The sequence below is a fragment of the Bolinopsis microptera genome, chromosome 11, assembly GCF_026151205.1.
Source record: "Bolinopsis microptera isolate Bmic1 chromosome 11, MBARI_Bmic_1.0, whole genome shotgun sequence".
Lineage (NCBI taxonomy): Eukaryota > Metazoa > Ctenophora > Tentaculata > Lobata > Bolinopsidae > Bolinopsis > Bolinopsis microptera.
Genome location: NC_087082.1, coordinates 1,216,065 through 1,238,376, shown reverse-complemented (window position 1 = coordinate 1,238,376; position 22,312 = coordinate 1,216,065). Strand labels below are relative to the sequence as shown.

The following is a 22,312-nucleotide window of genomic DNA, read 5'->3' as shown; positions in this document are numbered from 1 at the left end:
TCTCACTGAGCTGCGAGGGCCACATCGCTGCAGTGTTTCTATTTCTATTATGGATTGTATTTGTATTTATATTCATTTATTTATTTATTAAGATGACTAACCATCTATCTCCATAGGAGTGGTGGGGCTGTTTTTACACTACAATTACTGCCTATCATTGCACCGTCTAACCAGTAAAACAGGAAGATAAGAAGCCAATCACTGACAAAGTTGTCTTTTCAGTGAAATTTTTCAAAGAGGTCACTGAACTTAGGAAGTTGGTACACACTACTAGTGAGGACATCAAACAATTATGCGGAGACGTACAGATATTGTTTGCACTACGTAAACAGCCATCTATAGGCAACACAGTAGTGCGCAATAGAAAACTCAGTTCGTGCTCCGAAACGGATTCTTTCACCGTCAGCCAAAACTGTGGCGGGAGAGGCTGTGCAACCTGTCCCCAACTGTTCAACTCCAACGAAGTTATCACTGTCAATGGTTTGGATTTAACTCTGGATTTCCGGTTGACATGTAAGGACAGCAATATAATTTATGTCGCCCAATGCCAAATTTGTAATAAACTTCCCCAGAGCCTAAAAGACGACACCTATTTCGGCCGAACGGTTTCTCCATTTCATATCAGAATGAATGGACACAGAAACAAGTTTAAAATTGATAATGAATTGTCATTTGAGAAGTCGGCACTTTCCATGCATTGTTTTCTAGCGCATAAATCTGATTTCACTATGGGAGTTTTTAAATTAGGTGTAGTAAGAAAAGTCCGACCAACAGCACTTGATAGAGAAGAGAGCATTCTTATTTCAAAATTTAGAACTAATATTTTTGGGTTAAATAGGATTGTAGTTACTCGCTGAATAATCTGTTATGCTCTGTTGTCCATTCTACCTAGCACATTGAGCTCTTTAGTAAAGTTTCAGATTAAAATCTGTTTGAATTTTCAAGTTGTTAACTTTTAAATTGCTTTCATTAGTCTAACCTAATTTTATTTTTATAGGCTAGTGATGTAAATATACGAAGAATTCACCTATATTTGTGCTGTCTTACTATGTGTCCAAACCAAATTGATTTGATACAATATAAATAGTACAGTAAAATATCTACAAAATTTAGCAAAAAAGATCCATAACTTAATTTCTTACTGGTTATTGTGCACTGAACTGCCAAATTGATAAATATAAAACAGACTTAATCTTATCAAACATGCCTTTTCATCAGAGTCTCACAGACGAAGAGACATTAATGTATAAATAATTACTTCTATTTCATCGATTAGTGTCCCAATTAATTATTTAATCAGATACGCGATATTTTAACTGAATTTCACTCTGAAACATCGAAATGACGACGAACAACGTTTTAAAAATTCATAGAAAGATATCGACGAAGTTTATTTCCACGCCATCATAGCAGATTAGCTGTGCTTAGTTGTGGACAAAAGAAGATCTTGAATGATGGTTGAAGGATATTTGTAGACTCAAATCATAACAAACTAGGTACGCAGATGATATGTCCGCCACAAGAACTGTTGAAGAACTCTTTAAATGGTGGAATCATAAGGAATTATGTAACAAACAAAATCCAAAAGTGGGTTGCAGATATGTTTGAACAACTTGAATAGAATTGAATGACATTTTCCAATTATGTTATACAGCGAAACATAAAGCCCAGACTATCTAATGTCTATTTCGCGACCAAAGGCCTATTTCAACGGTCGACCTTCTTTCAGCGAACAATAAAGATAATTTCGAATTTAGTATTATAGTGGCACATCTATTTTATAATGCACAGGCGTACCACGAAAACCTGAATGAACAATAAAATTGAAAATACTAAACCCTTAGAATATAACCAGCTCAGTATAGCAGTTCGAGCTGGTTCGAGCGTGCTATTAATTACTCAAGCACTAAATGAGGATCGCGACAAAAATGGACATTGTGAGTTGGAAAAATTTTCAATAAAAAAAATTTTTATTTTGCTTCTAAAATTCTCTGATAATTAATAATATATCGTGACATGTAATTGTAAGATAACAAACCTCGCGCGCGCAGCGCTTACATCTGCACCTGAGAATCTCTCAGAAATGTGTGGCTGTCTGCGCGGCGGGCTGTGTATTGTGTATATAGCTGAATTTAAATTTAGATTTATTTGTAAATGTATAATAATATTAAATATGTATTGATTGTTTTGTGGTAAATAAAAATTTTGTTTTACTAAGAAATTTTGTTTTACTAATATGGCGCTCGATTTAAGCAAGCAATAGACCAAAAACCTACACGAGCCGCGCGAGTTGGACTCGCGCGCGTCGACGGTATAATATTTGAAACCAATATTTTACGAGTATTACCCGTTAACTTACTGGGCCGCGCTCAGCCTGTCATTCCGCCTAATCTCTATTCGTAAACATGATAGCCAGAGGTCCCCAGGTAACCGTTAACAAGCTAAGTCTAGTGTTCAGTGTCCTTAAACATTAAAAGCCGCGCGTCCGCTGATTCATGATTCCCCAATTTGGATTAATGATAATTTCTTGAAACAGAAGCTGAAGGATAGCAGCTCAAAAGGCCCAATGCGCTGTTAACAAGATTAAGGGCTCAAGTTCCAATATTAACTTTTCCAAACCCCCCTCCCTTAATCATTCTACTTTTATTTTGACTTCGTAACACTTGCTTTGGCCGGACTAACATTGCATTTTGAGAAAAAAGCGGCGGGTGCTTGTTTCCAGTAAATAGGTCATAGTATAGTATTTGTAGCGCGATGCATAACTGTGCCGCGCCGCGCACTCAATGAGGCTTCTCACAAAATGCGCTACTGTGCTTTGCCGAGCTGCGATGAATTGACGTCGTCAATTAAGTATAGTACATGTTTATTTTTTGATTATTTTTAACGAGTGATACATATTTGTTCCAAATATTTACAAATGCAGGACCGTCGTCGAGTCCAACTCGGCGCGCGTCCTGGTAGGTTATAAACCTACAAATTATTTTTTGCATTTTATTTAGCAAAGCATTTTTATTATTGATTATATATATATATATATTATATATATAATATATATATATATATTATATATATAATATATATATATATATATATATTATATATAAATTTAAAGTATCGTTCCATTGTAGCGCGATGCACTTGTATCACGTGGTGACCCCCACTGTCGCTTCACTATAGTGTTTCTACGATACAGGGGAGCCGCGCACTCGTGCGCGGCGGGTCATACAACGTATGACAACAATGCACTACTGGACCGCGCCGTGCATCTTCTCGCAACCACAGATCGGTAAGATGCGAAAGATTGAAATTGTGAATAAAATCATTACATAAATTAAAATCATTACATAAATTAAAATCATTACATAAATTAAAACCCAACCTTTGTATTTGGTATTGGTATTCATATTACGTTTTGAATTTTTTATTCCAACAATTTAAAAAAAATCAATTAATGAATGTTAAAAAGGACTTCCAAATATAATTCAAATTTCAACTACGCCGCGCATAATAGTATAATATTTAAGCGAACTAAGTACAAAGTCAAAAGTAAAGCTGTGAAGTAATATACTGTTTGAAGTAATATACTGTTTATATTGTAAGTAATATTGCTTTCCGGTTTTTATAAGATGTTAGTGCATATTCGGGTAATTGTGCCATTCTTCAACGAGTTCGCCAATTATTGTTTCGATGACCGACCTTGCAATATAAGTGAATTTTGTAATGAATTAAATTTATTTAAATTATCAATATATGACCTTAATTTTAGAGACTTATACTCACGAAATGTCGAATATCAAGGCAGATTGTCTGCCTTAGATAAAACTGCCAAGTGTACGTTTAAAGTGTATTATGATCGTTAAGACATATTTTATTCATGGGGAAGTCATACCAGTGCAACATTTCAAGTTATTAAACAGTCGTTTTCCCTGTACTGGGACAATGAGAATTTTACTTAGGCTTTTATTTATTTGGTCGAAGAGTTCCAATTGTTACTGTACAAAGTAAATGTTAGTTCTGCTAATAACACTCTTGTTTTTTTTGAGGTGCAGTAGTAGTTTGCACTGTTTGTGATTGTAAGGTTATTTCAGAATTACAACTATTGTGTACTCATTAAAGTAATTATCACTCTTGTATCCTTATATCCTTGTATCCTTGGCCGACTCTACCAAATGATCAGGAAATCTTGATCGAGGGTGAAATGAGGGGAGGCCCTGCTCGACATTTTGAATCTTGTAAGGGTACTCTTCAGGAAGAGAACGCTGTATTGAACTTTTAATCATATCGATTTATAATTATCACACCTCTAGAAACCGCTTCCGAAGTTTTCTGCTCTTCATAAAACAATTGGTGTGACCAGATTTTTATATTTTATATCAAGATTTGTACAATTTCTCAAATTAAGTTCAAAATTAGTTTTATAAAACAAACCAAAACTATATAATTATATGATATATTTCTGAATCGATTTCATGCTTTTTATGTTATTTCCAACTGGCTGCAGATATCACTAAGAAATGTAACATTTAAAGGTTAATTATGGGGATTATGAGTAAATTAGTCAAACCCTATGGATTGCTTTGCACTTAGCGTAATACTAAAGAGTGGGAAAGAATAACGCTGTAACTCTTAGTCACAATTGTACAAACGTTGCATGGGTCGCAGTTGAGAAAAGACAATTTATTTCAATCAAGTTTCATAAGATGGTGGCTACCTCAATTATTGTTTCTACTTGTCTTTGTTGAATAATAACAGATCAGAGGAGACTCGAGGTATTGAGTGACAGCAGTCTTATATAAATTGATGTGCTCAAAAAGTACTCTGCTCCAGCTCATGGATATGATAGATTCCAATATATAAAATAGTTCATGTCAACTTTAAGGGGGCCGGGGCGGGGGGGGGGTCTTCATCAAAATTCTCTCGAAATTGATTTTATAGTTGTTTCTGATAGAGGTGAGTGATATCTACCAGCTGTTTTTAATCCCATGGAAAAATATTGTTCCTAGCCGAAATTATTGCCGGTCAAAGGTCAGCGCTTATGTGTAATTGTATTGCGTGAGCGATTTTCAATCGCGCGCCCTGAAAATCGAGTCTAAAAATCTATCTTCTCCTACATTTTTTGATCAATCACCTTGAAACTTTCAGGATATGTTCTAAGGACCATTTAGAAGAGATTGTCGGGCCAGAATTTTGAGATAGGCCTTAGAAAATTTTTTATTCAATTTTTAAAATCTTGGACCTGAAAAAATCGTCAAAAAACGAGGTCCAAGATTTTCAAAATCGAATAAAACATTTTTTAAGGCCTATCTCAAAATTCTGGCCCGACAATCTCTTCTAAATGGTCCTTAGAACATATCCTGAAAGTTTCAGGGTGATTGCTCAAAAAATGTAGGAGAAGATAGATTTTTAGACTCGATTTTCAGGGCGCGCGATTGAAAATCGCTCGCGCAATACAATTACTCATAAGCGCTGACCTCTGACCGGCAATAATTTCGGCTAGGAACAATATTTTTCCATGGGACTAAGAACAGCTGATAGATATCACTCCCCTCTATCAGAAACAACTATAAAGTCAATTTCGAGAGAATTTTGATGAAGACCCCCCCCCGGCCCCCTTAAACTTTAAGGACAATAATACTCCATATACTTAACCCTTTAAAGATCTGTACCTTTACCCTTTACTGTAAAACATCAAATTCTAGGACCATTTTGTTAACATTGCAAGCATTATTTGCTGATATTAAAAAGTGCTGTGATTTAGTGGTTCATTTTAAAATTTCCTGGGTTGCAACTAGTTTCATGCTTAAGAATTACGACTCTATGGGAATCTATGTATGACCCATATCTATGACCTCTGAAATTTATGAGCAATTCTGACCAAAATAATTTGAGTTTTTCAAGGGTTTTTTTCTGGCCCATTAGGTTTAAGTTTTTATTTTCAATCGACAGCCTTTTTACTTAATGAACAAAAATATGCAAACAAATTGCTATTAATGTTCTGTTCACAATGATAATATTATTGTTCAATTTTAAAACTAGCCTTGTTTCTAGCCAGTAGCCATGCCTGTGAGCAAAAGAACCGCCTCCGCTAACAGGGAAAAGAAGAGGAAAAGCCAAGGTGATATAGCTTTCTTACTGTAATTTGTTGAGGAATAATAAAGCACCCTTTGATTCATTGTAATAAATAGTAGTACACAGTTGTCATTGTTTCGTAGCACAAATTAAATCTGTGATTCGGATTTCATGATTATTACCTGTTTCCAAAATCAGTGATCACTTAGAATAAAATTTTTGTTTATTTACATTGATACCACAGTGAATACAGTAACATACTAGGTACCTCTAAAAACTGTTAATTATACACAACGCTTGAAGTTTTCTGGGTTTTGCTTTCTTGATTCCTTGTCCTTCTCAGCAAGTTTTGCATTAATGAGCTTTAAATCTAAATCATTAATTTGTCTCTGAAATAGTGCATATTTCTATTTGTAACTCCAACATGCGCAGTATTCCAACTCAGAGCCAAAATTATTAATCTTCTTTCGATTTTAATGATTTACAAGCTTGTTAATTAAATGAGCCTATAATATGCTATAAAACCGAGCAAGTTCAATTTTCTCTAGGAACTTATTGAGTGCCTATTTGTTTGAAATCAGAATGTTAGGGGGGGGGGGGTGTCCCAGTTCCTACAAACTTAGATTAGCTGCATAAAACTGTTGTTTCCTACTATGGAAATTAACACACAATAGATTTGGTGGCTGCTGCTACTATTGTTTCTCCTTGCCTTTGTTGAATAATAACAGATCAGAGGAGACTTTAGGTATTAAGGGACAGCAGTCTTACACAAATAGATGCGCTCTAAAAGTACTCCATGCCAGCACATGGACAAACAACAATCTGATAAATTCCTAAGATTCCAACAGTTCATGTCAAATTTACACTTCAAGAACAATACTCAGTGTCAGAGCAAAACATCATTTTCTGAAAACACATACAAGGCAAATTGTTATTAAAATTTATCAAAGCTCTAACAATGTTTTACTCAACAATTCCACTTTCTTTTCTGTCAATACCTTGAAGTTGAACAGGCTTTCTGGGTCACAGTTTGCATGCAGTATATATGCTCTTACACATCAGCATAATCTATAATATCACTTCTAAATCAATTGGATGGTAGACAATTTGGTTGAAAATTTTCAATATTCTTTTTGATTCATCTATCTGCCAGGTTTTGATGGTTTCTACTTTTCTGACGGTTCTTTGTTATGCTAGATGTGTATAATTCGCATTAATTAATCCTAAAATGTCGGAGCTATACAATTATTTCTAATGGTGCTTCAACTTTCAAGCAACATGTTAACAACTTGATTTTGTTTGTATTGGTTAGTGGTTAGGTTCACGGGTTCGCAATGGTCTGGCAGCCCTTTTGCAAGTCTAGGCAGTGGGTGCCTGAGAATTTGGTCCCTGATCCTATTTTGTTTCTCAACTGCTGTCTAAATCAAGTTTCACAAAAAATCAGGTGCTGCTCCCCCTGCCCCCCTCATGAGCTGTTTCAAATCATTTTAAGCTGAAATATATTTTATAATTTGTGAAATGATAATATTTAACTCTATCCTCATTCCACAGGTGCAACCAAAAAAGAAATGGCCGCTCCAAAGGGAAATGCTGTTCCCACTATTCTCTTCATCACATTGGCTGCTGTGTCCGTGTTTGTTCTTGTATCAGAATTCGGTTATCACATTCCTCATGTGACCCCACTTCTGAAGAGTCATAACCTGGCACACCCTATAATTTCTCCTATGCTGAAGGAATATGGCATTGATGAAAAAATCCAAACAGGATTCCAAGTGTTGAAAAACGCCTTAAAACGGGTTACCCCTGAAAAGTATCATATCCACTTTGAGAAAGCTGCTCCTGCAGAAGAAGCTGCACCTGTCGAAGAAGAAGCTGCTCCCGTTGAAGAAGAAGCTCCTGTCGAAGAAGCAGCTCCTGTCGAAGAGGCAGCTCCTGTCGAAAAAGCAGCTCCTGTTGTAGAAGAGGCTGCTGCTGTCGAAGAGGAAGCACCTGTTGAAGAAGAGGCTGCTGCTGTCGAAGAGGCAGCTCCTGTCGAAGAAGCAGCTCCTGTTGTTGAAGAGGCTGCTGCTGTCGAAGAGGAAGCACCTGTTGTAGAAGAGGCTGCTGCTGTCGAAGAGGAAGCACCTGTCGAAGAAGAGGCTGCTCCTGTCGAAGAGGAAGCATCTGTTGAAGAAGAGGCAGCTCCTGTTGTTGAAGAGGCTGCTGCTGTCGAAGAGGAAGCACCTGTTGTAGAAGAGGTAGCTCCTGTCGAAGAGGAAGCACCTGTTGTAGAAGAGGCTGCTGCTGTCGAAGAGGAAGCACCTGTTGTAGAAGAGGCAGCTCCTGTCGAAGAGGAAGCACCTGTTGAAGAAGAGGCAGCTCCTGTCGAAGAGGAAGCACCTGTTGAAGAAGAGGCAGCTCCTGTTGTAAAAGAGGCTGCTGCTGTCGAAGAGGAAGCACCTATTGAAGAAGAGGCAGCTCCTGTCGAAGAGGAAGCACCTGTTGAAGAAGAGGCTGCTCCTGTCGAAGAGGAAGCACCTGTTGAAGAAGAGGCTGCACCTGTTGTAGAAGAGGCTGTTGCTGTCGAAGAGGAAGCACCTGTTGAAGAAGAGGCAGCTCCTGTTGAAGAAGAGGCTGCTCCTGTCGAAGAGGCTGCTCCTGTCGAAGAGGAAGCACATGTTGAAGAAGAGGCTGCACCTGTTGTAGAAGAGGCTGTTGCTGTCGAAGAGGAAGCACCTGTTGAAGAAGAGGCAGCTCCTGTTGTAGAAGAGGCTGTTGCTGTCGAAGAGGAAGCACCTGTTGAAGAAGAGGCAGCTCCTGTCGAAGAGGAAGCACCTGTCGAAGAAGAGGCTGCTCCTGTCGAAGAAGCAGCTCCTGTTGAAGAAGAGGCTGATCCTGTCGAAGAAGCTGCTCCTGTCGAAGAGGAAGTACATGTCGAAGAAGAAGCTGCTCCTGTTGAAGAGGAAGCGCCTGTTGAAGAAGAGGCTGCACCTGTTGAAGAAGAAGCACCTGTCGAAGAAGAGGCAGCTCCTGTCGAAGAAGAAGCACCTGTCGAAGAAGAGGCTGCTCCTGTCGAAGAAGCAGCTCCTGTAGAAGAGGCAGCACCTGTTGAAGAAGAAGCAGCTCCTGTCGAAGAGGCAGCACCTGTTGAAGAAGCAGCACCTGTTGAAGAAGAGGAAGCACCTGTCGAAGAGGCAGCAACTGTCGAAGAAGCAGCACCTGTCGAAGAAGAAGCACCTGTTGAAGAAGACAATGTTGAAATTAATGATGATGCCCATATAGAGGCATCGGTAAATGAGTAAAATTGTGCTCACTACATCAGGTCAAATTTTAATCAATGTCAGTGTCCTAATCGGATCAGTCACGATTGAATTAGAATTTTTTAATTATCAGTTTAAAGAGAAAGTATTTAAATAACCTAATAAAGTTGATTGCAGTGTCCAACATGACGACTTGGGACCTAGATTTGTCTCAGAGATAAGGTTTGAAACATTTGCAGCTACTTTGGAAGAATTGTATAGCACAGCAATGATTAATTGTAATGAGTTCCTCAGGTTTGATTTTTTGATATTGAACTTATGTAGTAGCTGCTTTAGCCTTTAGGAGGAACTCTGCTTTTCACATCAACTGAAGATATAAAATTGTTTATGGTACATTCACGTCTTATGTTAACAGATATTATGGTATTGGTTGAGGACGTCGCTGTTTGTTTTGTCTGTGTCACTAAAATGCCTTTGCGTGATCAATCCTTCTTCTAATATGAAAGTGACCTTATGTTTTAAGATTTATGATAAGATGTGCAAACAAAAGACTCAACCTGAGCTGAGGATACTTAAAATTCATCGAATGTATTCCCAAAGAGGCAGGGACAAAACAAATAGCGATCAAATTACTTTGAAATAGTTAAGTAGTGTTAAGTCTCATCTAATTCTGTGGTATGATTCGTTTTTATATTTATTTGATTGTTGCAAATTGCCGAACGTGTAATGTAGCTCGGGGTTAATAATTATTAGATGGGCACGATAACCGATGTCTTGATTGAGTAATGGTTTAAACAATTTCATTCTTTGAATATTTGATCATACTGGTCGATGGCAATAGTGTCCTGTGTTCAGTGTGAAATGATGATCGTGTGTTTTTCATAATCAAAGATTGCTGAACTAACAGATTGTTATTGGAACGATTTTGATATATCGTGAAACACTTGATTGAATTTGTGCTATGTGAAGATATAATTACAGATCGAACATTTCTATTCCATTATTTTGGTAGCATTGATCACAGAGTTGAGGGTAATATCCTGAGTTTATTTGTTCATTGTTACCGTGTTACTCGAGCCAATGCAATGTTAAGATCATTTATTATTTATACTTACACTCTTAAAACAGTTTTATTGAACATGTTGTTTGAATTTTTCACAAAAGGGCCATTATTTCTTTATTTTCCGATTCGATTTTATCAAATCCGGGAAAATTTGATAAAAGAAGTTGAATGCACAAGTTGTCATTGATTGTAAAGCAAAATCTGAAATTCGATTGGATTCATTCCTTATTGATTCACTTCTCTGTCTATTTCATGATTACCTTCAATAACAACAATCATGATTTGACAATTCTCATCTTTAAAAGGCTTATAGGGATGCCGAGCAAAAACAAAGAAGCCACGAAACAGCCCAAAGCAGCACCTACTCAAGAAAATGGTGAGTTTGCCACATCAAGTTAATAGGAGTGATGTGAGGTATCTGAATGGAGCTAAAGTTGACCATTTCAGAGATTGCATCCCATGTAAAAATCCTTTGTGTTAGTTATTTATAATTGTAGCACTCGCGATTGAAACTCATGTAAGACTATTTTCAGGAACATCAGGTGCAGTAATTGGAGCTATTTTACTAGTATGTGCAGTTGGAGGCATGGCACTAGCAACTTCACAATTTGGCATCAACATACCCTATGTATCTCCCATTTTCCAACAATTTGGCATCGTTGCTCCAGCCAAACCTGTACTTCAGGCTGAGATACCTTCCGAAAGTGTTGTTGATACTCCCTTGAGTGAACCCGAAACTGCTCAGGAAAAAGAGGAAGCTACTGAAGACCAAAGTGAACCAACAGTAGAAGCCCCTATAGAATCTGAAGAAGAGGATCCTGCAAAAGTCGAGGAAGTGCCCTTTTCTGTTTCTGAAGATGCAGCTGAAGATGTTAAAGAAAACGAGATGGAAGCTGAGGAGACTACTGAAACAGTTGAAGTAGCTGCTCCCATAGAAGAAGAGACTGCTCCTGTTGAAGAGGCAGCTCCTGTTGAAGCAGCTCCCGTTGAAAAAGCAGCTCCCGTTGAAGAAGCAGCTCCTGTTGAAGAAGCAGCTCCTGTTGAAGAAGCAGCTCCTGTTGAAGCAGCTCCCGTCGAAGAAGCAGCTCCTGTTGAAGCAGCTCCTGTCGAACAATCAGCTCCTGTCGAAGAAGCAGCTCCTGTTGAAGCAGCTCCTGTCGAAGAAGCAGCTCCCGTCAAAGAAGCAGCTCCTGTTGAAGCAGCTCACGTTGAAGAAGCAGCTCCCGTTGAAGAATCAGCTCCTGTCGAAGAAGCAGCTCCTGTTGAAGCAGCTCCCGTCGAAGAAGCAGCTCCTGTTGAATCAGCTCCTGTCGAAGAAGCAGCTCCTTTTGAAGCAGCTCCCGTTGAAGAATCAGCTTCTGTCGAAGAAGCAGCTCCTGTTGAAGCAGCTCCTGTCGAAGAAGCAGCTCCTGTTGAAGCAGCTCCCATTGAAGAATCAGCTCCTGTCGAAGAAGCAGCTCCTGTTGAAGCAGCTCCCGTCGAAGAAGCAGCTCCTGTTGAAGCAGCTCCTGTCGAAGAAGCAGCTCCTGTTGAAGCAGCTCCCGTTGAAGAAGCAGCTCCCGTTGAAGAATCAGCTCCTGTCGAAGAAGCAGCTCCCGTCGAAGAAGCAGCTCCTGTCGAAGAAGCAGTTCCTGTTGAAGCAGCTCCTGTCCAAGAAGCAGCTCCCGTTGAAGAAGCAGCTCCTGTCGAAGAAGCAGCTCCCGTCGAAGAAGCAGCTCCCGTCGAAGAAGCAGCTCCCGTCGAAGAAGCAGCTCCTGTCGAAGAAGCAGCTCCCGTCGAAGAAGCAGCTCCCGTCGAAGAAGCAGCTCCCGTCGAAGAAGCAGCTCCCGTCGAAGAAGCAGCTCCCGTCGAAGAAGCAGCTCCCGTCGAAGAAGCAGCTCCTGTCGAAGAAGCAGCTCCTGTTGAAGAAGCAGCTCCTGTCGAAGAAGCAGCTCCCGTCGAAGAAGCAGCTCCCGTTGAAGAAGCAGCTCCTGTCGAAGAAGCAGCTCCTGTCGAAGAAGCTGCTCCTGTCGAAGAGGTAGCTCCTATCGAAGAAGCAGCTCCTGTTGAAGAGGTAGCTCCTGCAGCTGAGGAGGAAGTTACAGAAGAAGAAATTCCATCATATTTGACAGACAAAGAAAGAGAAAGATGGTCTGACATAAAAGCTAGTTTTGAACTCATGAAGACAGATGCTGGTGCAGCTAAGGAAAAGTTTGACCAATTAAACAACGACCTCGGCAAACGATCACATATTGCAATGTACGGCAGCGCTTTAGCATTAGAGAAATTAATAGAGGTTGATCCTAAACAGGAGAGAAATGCGATACAAGCATTCAGAACTGTGGTCAATTTCGGGAAAAAGCTCCCCAAAGAAATTTTAAAGCCTGCTCTTCAAAGGTATGTAAATATTTGTGTATATTTTTGCCTTAGTTCATTTAATGTTGCATAAGGATTAAGGTATAGATGATAGATCCAATAGATAATAGTTGCATAATATTATAATTGCTCACTAATATAGTTAAGTTTCTCATTTGTTCCTGAAAATATTAAGAATGTTCCGTGAGAGTTTATTAATTACAACGAAATAACATTTCATAATCATGCCTTACAATCAGTAACAGTAATAATACCATGCTCTTGTTTAAATGTACACTTGGTCACAGTACACTTGTACTTGGTCACAGACTCACAGTATAACACTCGGTCACAGTACACTTGGTCACAGTACTTGTATTTCAGTCTAGTAAGGTTACTAGGTTTCTAGGTTACTAGTAACTTGTATTTCAGTGTAGTAAGGCTGTTAATAAAGTCAGGAAGAGTGAGAATGGCAGTGTCTACACTAGAGAAGTATCTACCACACCACGGTGAAGATTTGGAACTCAACTTATTGCTAGGTAAATAACTTATTGCTAGGTAAATAACTTATTGCTAGGTAAATAACTTATTGCTAGGTAAATAACTTATTGCTAGGTAAATAACTTATTGCTAGGTAAATAATTTATTGCTAGGTAAATAACTTATTGCTAGGTAAATAACTTATTGCTAGGTAAATAACTTATTGCTAGGTAAATACTCTTACTTTTATTAGAATAACATTATAATATATGCAAAATAATATAAGTATCAAATTGCATGCTTCGTTTCTTATTTTCTCCTTTTTTTGACTACGTCTTGAATGATGCGTTAGTTATAATTGTTTAAATGTATAAAACCTTGTTTTTTCAGTGGATACTCATATACAAAATGACGATCCTGAAAAAGCCCTGGAGATTGCCGCCTCTCTTAATCAAGATTCAATTTCTGTTAAGGTGAGACCTTTTGTCTGTTTAAGTATTTTTAAATATTTCGGTCCGGTATATCCACCTTCTCTACCAAACTTCAGGACTACAACATGTTTAGTATTTATCACGTAGATGTTGTGTCCCTGGTACATTATACAAGATTAATTCAATCTTTCTTCCTTTACCATATCAACTCTAGAAAAATCTCTATCAATATCATTATATATACTGCAGCGGAACTAATCGAATCTCTTTTGAGGACCAGTTTTAAGTTCAAACTCTCATTTATCCTTAAATGCTCTTAAATAAGTATGATGACTGTAATTACTCTACTACTTACAGTATCATACTTACACAACATAGTAACATGTATATAACTGATAGGTGGCGCTATTATACCTTAGATCCAGACCCTTTACAACACGAGGTCCGTACGAACACGTATCATTATCACAGGTGTTCCACACACACACATTATATATAATATAGATCTCGTTACTGTGACTCAGCAACTGTGTGGTCGTGTCACAGACACAGAATATCACGTACTGGACACTGGTGGGTCTGCTCAGGTGTGTTCCGGTTATTATTGTACCTAAGCTGGTACAGAACCACGTACAGAACCACGTACAACATGAAATCACGTACAAAGTGGTTTAATTCGTATATTAGATTTGAACTAGGATACGGAGTTTCTTTATCTACAATTACGCTTTATTTTGGTAGAATTGTAAGGGTTTCGTGTTTTATGAAGATTAAATTTACTGTGCTGAAGTGCTATAGGCTAAAATTACGTTATGTAATTATATTAGATTATCATGGCGAATGATTGTGTGTGACTTTTCTTAGCTTTAAAAATTTTATTATTATAGATCTATGCTTTGTATTGAATATGTTAAATATAATTATTGACCAATATTGTACATCTTTTCCCGCACGCTTCAAAGCTTTTTATTGAAAAGTTGAAAGTAGTACTTCTATTTCTAAGATTGGTGAATTATGCGTGCAGAAGATAAGAGTTCCACGCAATTTTATCTATCGAACTCATACGTGTTACCTTTCTTATGAGTCACAGTTTTCTAGGAAATTACAGTTTTCTTAGAAATTCCACTGTTTCCCAGAAATATAAGTTTAATAATGAGACATGTTTTCAATAAAGGCGTTTGAAGCACACCAATCTAATCAATCGAATATTTGCAGTTGCTACAAGCGCAAGCGTACAAGACACTCTGGGACAAGGACAGGAGTGGAGAAGTAGAACCTCTGAACAAAGCCGCAGATATCCTGTTATCAGTGACTGATAAGACTGTCGAGGTTGTCTCTATGTTGGGGGACTGCTTACAGAAAGCTGGCCGACCAGATGAGGTGTGTAACTAGGTGGTAACTAGGTGGTAACTAGGTGGTAACTAGGTGGTAACTAATGATGAGGTGTGTGTGTGTGTGTGTGTGTGATTTGTTGTAAATAGTTTTTGTTGTAAATATTTAAATCTGGTTTGAAGCTATCACTACCCGGCTCAATATTATTACCGTGTTTCTTAACTGAACTAAGTGCTTAGTACAGTTTTAAGACCTGTACTAAGTACTTATGTAGTTCTGGTAAGCTGATTGGTATGTTATACTTATAAAGCACAGTTATATTACTCACAAGTGTAACACTCACAAGGGTAACACTCACAAGTGTAACACTCACAAGTGTAACACTCACAAGTGTAACACTCACAAGTGTAACACTCACAAGTGTAACACTCACAAGTGTAACACTCACAAGTGTAACACTCACAAGTGTAACACTCACAAGTGTAACACTCACAAGTGTAACGCTCACAAGTGTAACGCTCACAAGTGTAGCTATCACAAGTGTAACACTCACAAGTGTAACACTCACAAGTGTAACACTCACAAGTGTAACACTCACAAGTGTAACACTCAAAAGTGTAACACTCACAAGTGTAACGCTCACAAGTGTAACGCTCACAAGTGTAACGCTCACAAGTGCAACACTCACAAGTGTAACGCTCACAAGTGTACCACTCACAAGTGTAACACTCACAAGTGTAACACTCACAAGTGTAACCCACACAAGTGTAACACTCACAAGTGTAACACGTAACAGTAACCACAGTAACCACACTGTTATGAGTAATATTATACATAGTTAATGAAAATAACGGTATAGTAATAAAATAACGTCAACCTCATGAATCAAGTGGTAACTTTTAATGTACACATGAATTAGTATAGCACTATAATATCCATTGAGCGTACTGAATAACACGTACATGATACTGTTGCTCTTTGTACGACGTACGTGATATATGGGATAGGCCTTAAATCAGATTTTGGAATGATTAGATATTTGTAATTCAATAAAATTGTGGCAGGCATGCACTGTAGCTATATCACATTATGTTTGTTACCTACAATGTAGATGAGGAGTACCCCTTAACGGGGCATATGAAGGAAATGTTGCACAATATGCTCGAATATATTTTGTTCGGTACGTGTTTTCTCTGAATTGAGGTCGGTTTAAAAAAGATAAATGTCTTACATGATGATTGGGTTGACAAAGTTAATTTCATATGAATGTGCGAGCAGAATGCGCAAACAGCACAGATTGTCCTAGAGTTACAAGCTTTGAAACTGCCATGTCATTTATCCACTAATTATTAATTCCACTCCATCCCCTTTGTCAGGTCCATCAATTAGATTTGTAATAAAATTAGTGGAGTTATGTAAGAAATGTAAGTAAAGCAGGATAGTTTTAAAAGAATGTTGAGGGTTGTGGACGTTTCACTTCCCCGGTGACTCCTGCATTGTTCAGCTATTAGGCAACTCAACTATACAATGTGTAGTACACTAGTTATTAGCTGAACAATAGATTCGGACAACCATGAAAAATGTAAAATATGCGCGGTTTTAATTGACGGGAATGTTCTATTCTAAGGTGACAGTATTATCTACATACCCGATGGTCTAAAAGTTTTAAACTCATTCTGAGTTGCAGTTTTATTTAACCTTGAAATGAAATAGATAAATCGTCGATGCTTTCTTTTATAAGTTATAATCCTTTACATTGAACGGTTTAATTCACGGTTTTACACATTTAAAAAATGTCATTACTACGCGATAATTTCATAAACTACATTTATTTCAACGGAAATGTTATTTCAAACTGAAATGTTATCATCGCTATTCCCACTGCCTTTGTTCTAGTGATTTAAATTTCTAGCAGCAGTGAAATCACGCCATATTTACCTTACGTTTTTTAATCTTTAATCAATGAACTTTCAATCTGTTACACGAATTAGTTCATAATTTTATTACAAACAAATCACCAAATCACCTGTATAGTACATGGCTTGTCAAGTGACCGAGTGTAAACAAAATTAGGGACACCGAAACAACAGATTGCCAGAAACTGGTCATAGCAATTACATCGGGCCGTAAGTGCACCGCACCTATAAGTGAAGTGATGCTGCAACCAAGGCATACTAGGTTTGTTCAATTAATGAACTAAAAAGCTTAAAATATAGATAGGCTACCGGACAACTGAACCCAATATGACAATTTAGACTAACCCTAACTCTAACCCTAACCCTAACCAATTAAGCTGATTGGTTAGTGGGAACTAGGTTTAATTGGGTTCAGTTGTCGGTCACCCAAAGCTAAAGATATATCCACAATAAACAAAAAATACAATATCGTTATCTAAAACAGGAAATTTAGAGTACTGATTAAGGATTTGTACGGGGTTAAAGATATCGAATCAGAATATTGATTTATCTGTGGAATTAAAATCTCAGGAATGCGCACAAATCTTTAATTAATAAAATGGCAAAAAAAAAAGTGCTGTGAAAGATGAATGGAATTTAACAATTGGATGGTTACCAAACGACTAATTCGGTGATAAGAGCTCCACTCAACTGATTGTTTGATCGATCAATCTGATTAACAAGTCCAAACCAGTATTCTGGTTCATTCATACTTCACTGTCTCACATCGTTCGAGGACGTGACACCTTTTTATAACAGGTTATTTCTGAACCGTCCAATTCTGAACCGCCCTATTACTCACAGTTCCTTTTATGAACAATATTATCATTCCTAAATCGTCTCATCATGGTTTGTTACCGATTCCTCAGTTTCTTCATCTGTACGTTCCTTATTTTCCACGACAACGCATCACGTGCCATCCCTCCCCTCGCCATGATCGGTGGAATGGCAAAGAAGAACTGCTCGGACCCACTGGACACTGGTGACTACTGCTGGGGAGACCAACTCAAAGCTACCTTCCTAGGAGTTTTCTACTACGGATACGCTATCCAGATGGTCAGCACGTATCTGGCTGTAAGGTTGGGGTTCACTAGATGTGTTAGACTAGCTACGTTTATCTGCGGGGTAGTGCAGCTTACTGTTCCCGCCACGGTCGCCCTTTCTCCCGTATTAGCGACCATCGTTCAGGGTCTCCGTGGGTTCGTGTGTGGGGTGTTTCTGAGTAACAATTTCGATTGTGCTCGAAAGTGGAGCCTCAATGACGAGGCCAAGCTGGTTATATCTCTGACTGGGATAATGGCTTACTCTGGGGCTGGAATTGGGCCATTTGCTGCGGGTCTTCTCAGTAAATCAGTAGGATGGAGGTACGCCTTTTATTTGAGTGGGGCAGTTTTCCTGGTTGCCTTGACATTTATGTGTATCTTCATGCCAGATGACCCTATAGATGCTAAGTTTATGTCAGAAAAAGAGCGCCAAATGTTTCTTAAGAAGAAGGAGAATGAAGAAAATAGAATAAAAACTGAAACAGAGGACAAACTGTCGCTGAAGCTGATATTCAAACGGAAATATCTCTACTGCTTCAGTATCTACGGAATTTGCCGAACATTCCTCTTCTTCTCAATCTCCACAATGATGCCCTTTTACTTCAACGAGGTATTTGGCACGGACTCTGAATTCCTAGGATACCTCTTCTTAGCCCTCAGCCTCACAACGGGTGTTGCTATCTTTTTATTTAGTCGGCTCCTCCCGTATTTAGACGCGAGGATCCCCTGGCTACACTGCAGGGTTTTAATGATGGTGGTACCCATGTTTCTGCGTGGTCTTTGTGTGGCTCTTGTTCCGATTACTGGAAACCTGACAGCTTCAGTTGTCCTCCTGATTATCCACAATATTCTCACGGGTACAGTATATGCTGGTGGAATATTGACCGTTACTTTTGAGCTGGACCCCATCAATTGTACTGTTATTGTAGGTATTCTGAACGGAATTGGTCAGGCATCAGGGTTCATTGCTCCTCTAGTAAGCGCTGCGTTTACCAGTCTGGACGAGGGAACAGCAGACTACTGGCAAGTGCGGGAAACAAGATGGAGAAACTTCTTCTTGTTTAACGGGGGTGTGAGTGTGGTAGGGGTGCTAAGTGTGGGGGTAGCTCTGGTGTTGGGTAGGGAGGAGTGGGTCAAACATCCCTCACTTTGTGTGCGGGAGAATGAGTGTGATATTGGTAGTGCAGTGGTAGTCACTGAATCTCAAGTGATCCAAAATAATGCAGCTACTTTAAAGTGAAAAACTTCCAGGAGAAATAGGGACCTACCTATCCGGTCATTTTGAGACTTTCAGTATTTGATTTTCTATTGCAGTCGAAGTCTTCAAATTCAATTGTCAAATGACAATTTCGGGGTTTGATAATTCTTACATTTCTATGGCTAATTTTGGGTGGTTTTAAACATTATTTTTAGCAGCTGGGATTAAAGAATATTCCCGAACATGTTAATCAAATTTGGAATTGATGGGCTGATTTGTTATCAAATGGACATTTATAGCAGTATATATAATTACATAACATATGTATATTTTAATATGTTTTATAATGAAATCGCTTAATTACGTTGCTAATTATCACAAAACTAAAATTAAACAAATCTTGAAATTCCCGCATAAAATCACACAATAAAATACTAACAACTCCCCCGTTTCAGGCCATGAAAATATACGAAGATGCTGTAGCAGCGGGATTACTGACCTCCGTGTTCCAACGTCCCAGTAGCATGAACAGAGCCCTGAAGGGAATCCCCGTGTGGACTGATCTGGAACTGACAGCAGTGGAGCTGACTCCTGAGGATAGGGAGGCGATTGTACAGGCTGTTATCTACAAAGGTAATTATCCCATGCTTACTTCCCGTTAAGTTGAAGATATTAACATATTACCTTTGTTATTTGTTGCTTTCCGACATTCCATAAAATATCATGGTATTTATGGAACTAATTTTATGCTACCCAAAAATACCTTACATAATAAATACCTTGCATAATATGTGAACAGTCCCTAAGGCTCTAAGGGATGTGATTCGGTTTCTCAAGTATATTATATTGTGTGTTATTGCAAATGGTATGTTAGTAAAGCGTACGTGGTGCTGCATAATTTCACCTAGTCAATGTCATTAAAACTGTTACTCAATTTTAATCAAGCCATGTAATGGGACCCTTTTAGCGTGTTTATTTACTTATATATATGCGTATTTTTTGTGGGCATGGACACATATTATTAGATTGTACATATTATATACTTTCTGTATTTATGTGTATATATTAACGCAGCAAGACTGCATAAAATATGTGTCAGCATTATATATATTCAGTGCTATAAAGTTATATTGGTGTGCATTGGACGCTATTTAAAAAGACATCTCGACATGACACGTATAAAATATGTAATAACTCTCCAGTCTCCACCGTACATGTTATGTACGCATGTACTGTTTTGTATTTGTTAAATCCTCGCCGGCTAAGTAATTGCTAGTTTCCTCAAGCTTAGATAAACAATTTGACACGTCATCCAAACCTGCTCCACCAAAAACACAGTACAGTAAATTGTGCACCCGCCTAACGGCTAACACTCTACTCGGCCTGAAGAGTATCATATTTAAAATATTTCCTTGTGTTTCAGGTTTATTCGGTGATATGGAGGGTGGTAATACTAGAGAGGGAGTCTGGGGCTATTTCGGTTTATCTGAGAATGGTAAATGGTTAAAAGAGGAGTGTAAAGCAGTACCTGAAATATGTAAGAAGTTAAAAGCTGCTGGTTATGGAACAGTCGGAAAGGTAATTTGATATTTAAAACTTCATTTAACGTGGAAGCGCTGCACAAATGTTATGCTTTGCGAACTTTAATGGGATAAAATCTCAACGCTATCCTTCAACAAGTTACTCAGAGAGCTATCAATTGAAATTTGACCCTATTATAGACGTGTAACTCAAGATTTGGTGAGTGTACAACTAATTTCTCTCTGGAGTTACGTGACTATAATCGGTATAGATTAGTCGCTTACGTCAGATTATTACACTCAGACGTACGTGTCGCTGCTGTACCCATCATCAAGCACATTCCCACACAACGCTGCCACTAACGAACTCTTACACCTTATAATTCCTGCTAGCGGGATTATGAACTTAAGGATCGCAGATAAAAACTTGTAAGTTATTTCAAATATTAATTGCTATCATTTTGATATTCAGCTCGCTTTGAGATGCTATATTTGTCGAAAAGAAACTGAAGCATGACTTCTGAGTTAGTGAGTGTATCCACGGCTACCTATTTGATACAGTACACGGCATATGATTCGTGTGTACGTTACTTGTATATTATGAGAAGGTGACACGGCACTTCGTGAGGCAAGGCCGTTTATCGGGATAGAATTTGCCGAGTTGTACACGTAGCAAAGATTACGTGTGTGCCACGCGCACTCGCCAATTTGATATTTGTAGAGATCACGTGACCTTGCCTAGGTGGCGCGCGCAAATTTTGCCGCGCGTTTCACCTAAAACCGCGCTTTGTTCTTAAAAATCACACACGCAGTAACCAGATGTTGCTTCTGGTAGCTTCTATGGTTTACAAATTTGACACTGGTTGTGCAACTTACAAAGTAGATTGCGTGGCTACAAATGAACTAGTGCTGAATTTCACGCAAGCTGGCGGTTCACTCTTATTTCAAGGGCTGGTTCAGAGAAATCAGAGTGCTGATTCATGCACACGTAGGTTCAATCGACGTGGCAGATATTGGATACCTAATTCATATATGCTATACCAATTTTCACTTTGAAAAATTCGCAACCTAACACCGATTATCATTCCAGAGTGCTAACTGACGATCCAGTCGTAATAGATCCATCATTTGACAAAGAATTCTCCAACGACGGGTCAGACGCGGCTGTTGTTATAGTAACATCAGTTCCGCATCCAGATTTATAAATTAGTTGAGCAGCTACGGGATAATACTACTGTTAAGTGTTAATTGAGTTGTGTTTTAGGCCTGCTGTATATTCTTTATCCATTAACCATTTCATATACAATTTTGACTGGGATCTATTATATTAATTATTATCATCACGAGCATCCCTAAATTTAATTGTTTAAAGCTATTTGTAAACTAGTAAAATCTTTATCGAATTATTAAGTTTTATACCGTAAGTTTATACTGTTATACGTTCTATGATTTTATACTGTTTCCAAAAAATGTGTATCATAGGGAATTTTCTTTTATTTTGTATTTAACAATTTTATATTCTTTTTATATATTACATGTTATAAAGGATTTATATTTTGATATTACTTATTCTTGGTCGCAGAATGGTTTTTATAACAAAACAATCGCGTTTTCATGTCTCATTGTAAATTTAAATCAAAAGAAATAA

The 22,312-nt window shown here is 38.2% G+C and overlaps 3 protein-coding genes across 3 annotated transcripts in view; 2 read left to right on the top strand and 1 right to left on the bottom strand.

The window, feature by feature from the left end:
* The window catches only part of LOC134823126 (titin-like), a 97,356-nt gene extending 75,094 nt beyond the window's left edge, over positions 1-22,262 (top strand). The window contains exons 2-13 of the mRNA XM_063834470.1: positions 6,049-6,115; positions 7,621-9,338; positions 9,724-9,731; positions 10,677-10,747; positions 10,905-12,747; positions 13,138-13,244; positions 13,576-13,658; positions 14,832-14,996; positions 19,600-19,777; positions 20,568-20,722; positions 20,969-21,093; positions 21,755-22,262. Of these exons, the coding sequence (XP_063690540.1) occupies positions 6,058-6,115; positions 7,621-9,338; positions 9,724-9,731; positions 10,677-10,747; positions 10,905-12,747; positions 13,138-13,244; positions 13,576-13,658; positions 14,832-14,996; positions 19,600-19,777; positions 20,568-20,722; positions 20,969-21,093; positions 21,755-21,869 (4,626 nt within the window). The 5' untranslated portion in view covers positions 6,049-6,057 and the 3' untranslated portion in view covers positions 21,870-22,262. The remainder of the gene's footprint in view (positions 1-6,048; positions 6,116-7,620; positions 9,339-9,723; positions 9,732-10,676; positions 10,748-10,904; positions 12,748-13,137; positions 13,245-13,575; positions 13,659-14,831; positions 14,997-19,599; positions 19,778-20,567; positions 20,723-20,968; positions 21,094-21,754) is intronic.
* Positions 1-22,312, bottom strand: part of LOC134822730 (phosphatidate phosphatase LPIN1-like) — a 582,707-nt gene that overhangs the window by 27,751 nt on the left and 532,644 nt on the right.
* Positions 17,750-19,186, top strand: LOC134823058 (vesicular glutamate transporter 2.2-like). The gene has a single exon (XM_063834408.1). The coding sequence runs from the start codon at positions 17,750-17,752 to the stop codon at positions 19,184-19,186; it is 1,437 nt and encodes a 478-aa protein (XP_063690478.1).

Coding starts and splice junctions, on each gene's coding strand:
- LOC134823058 (XM_063834408.1), top strand. CDS start 17,750: ATGGTTTGTTACCGATTCCTCAGTTTCTTCATCTGTACGTTCCTTATT.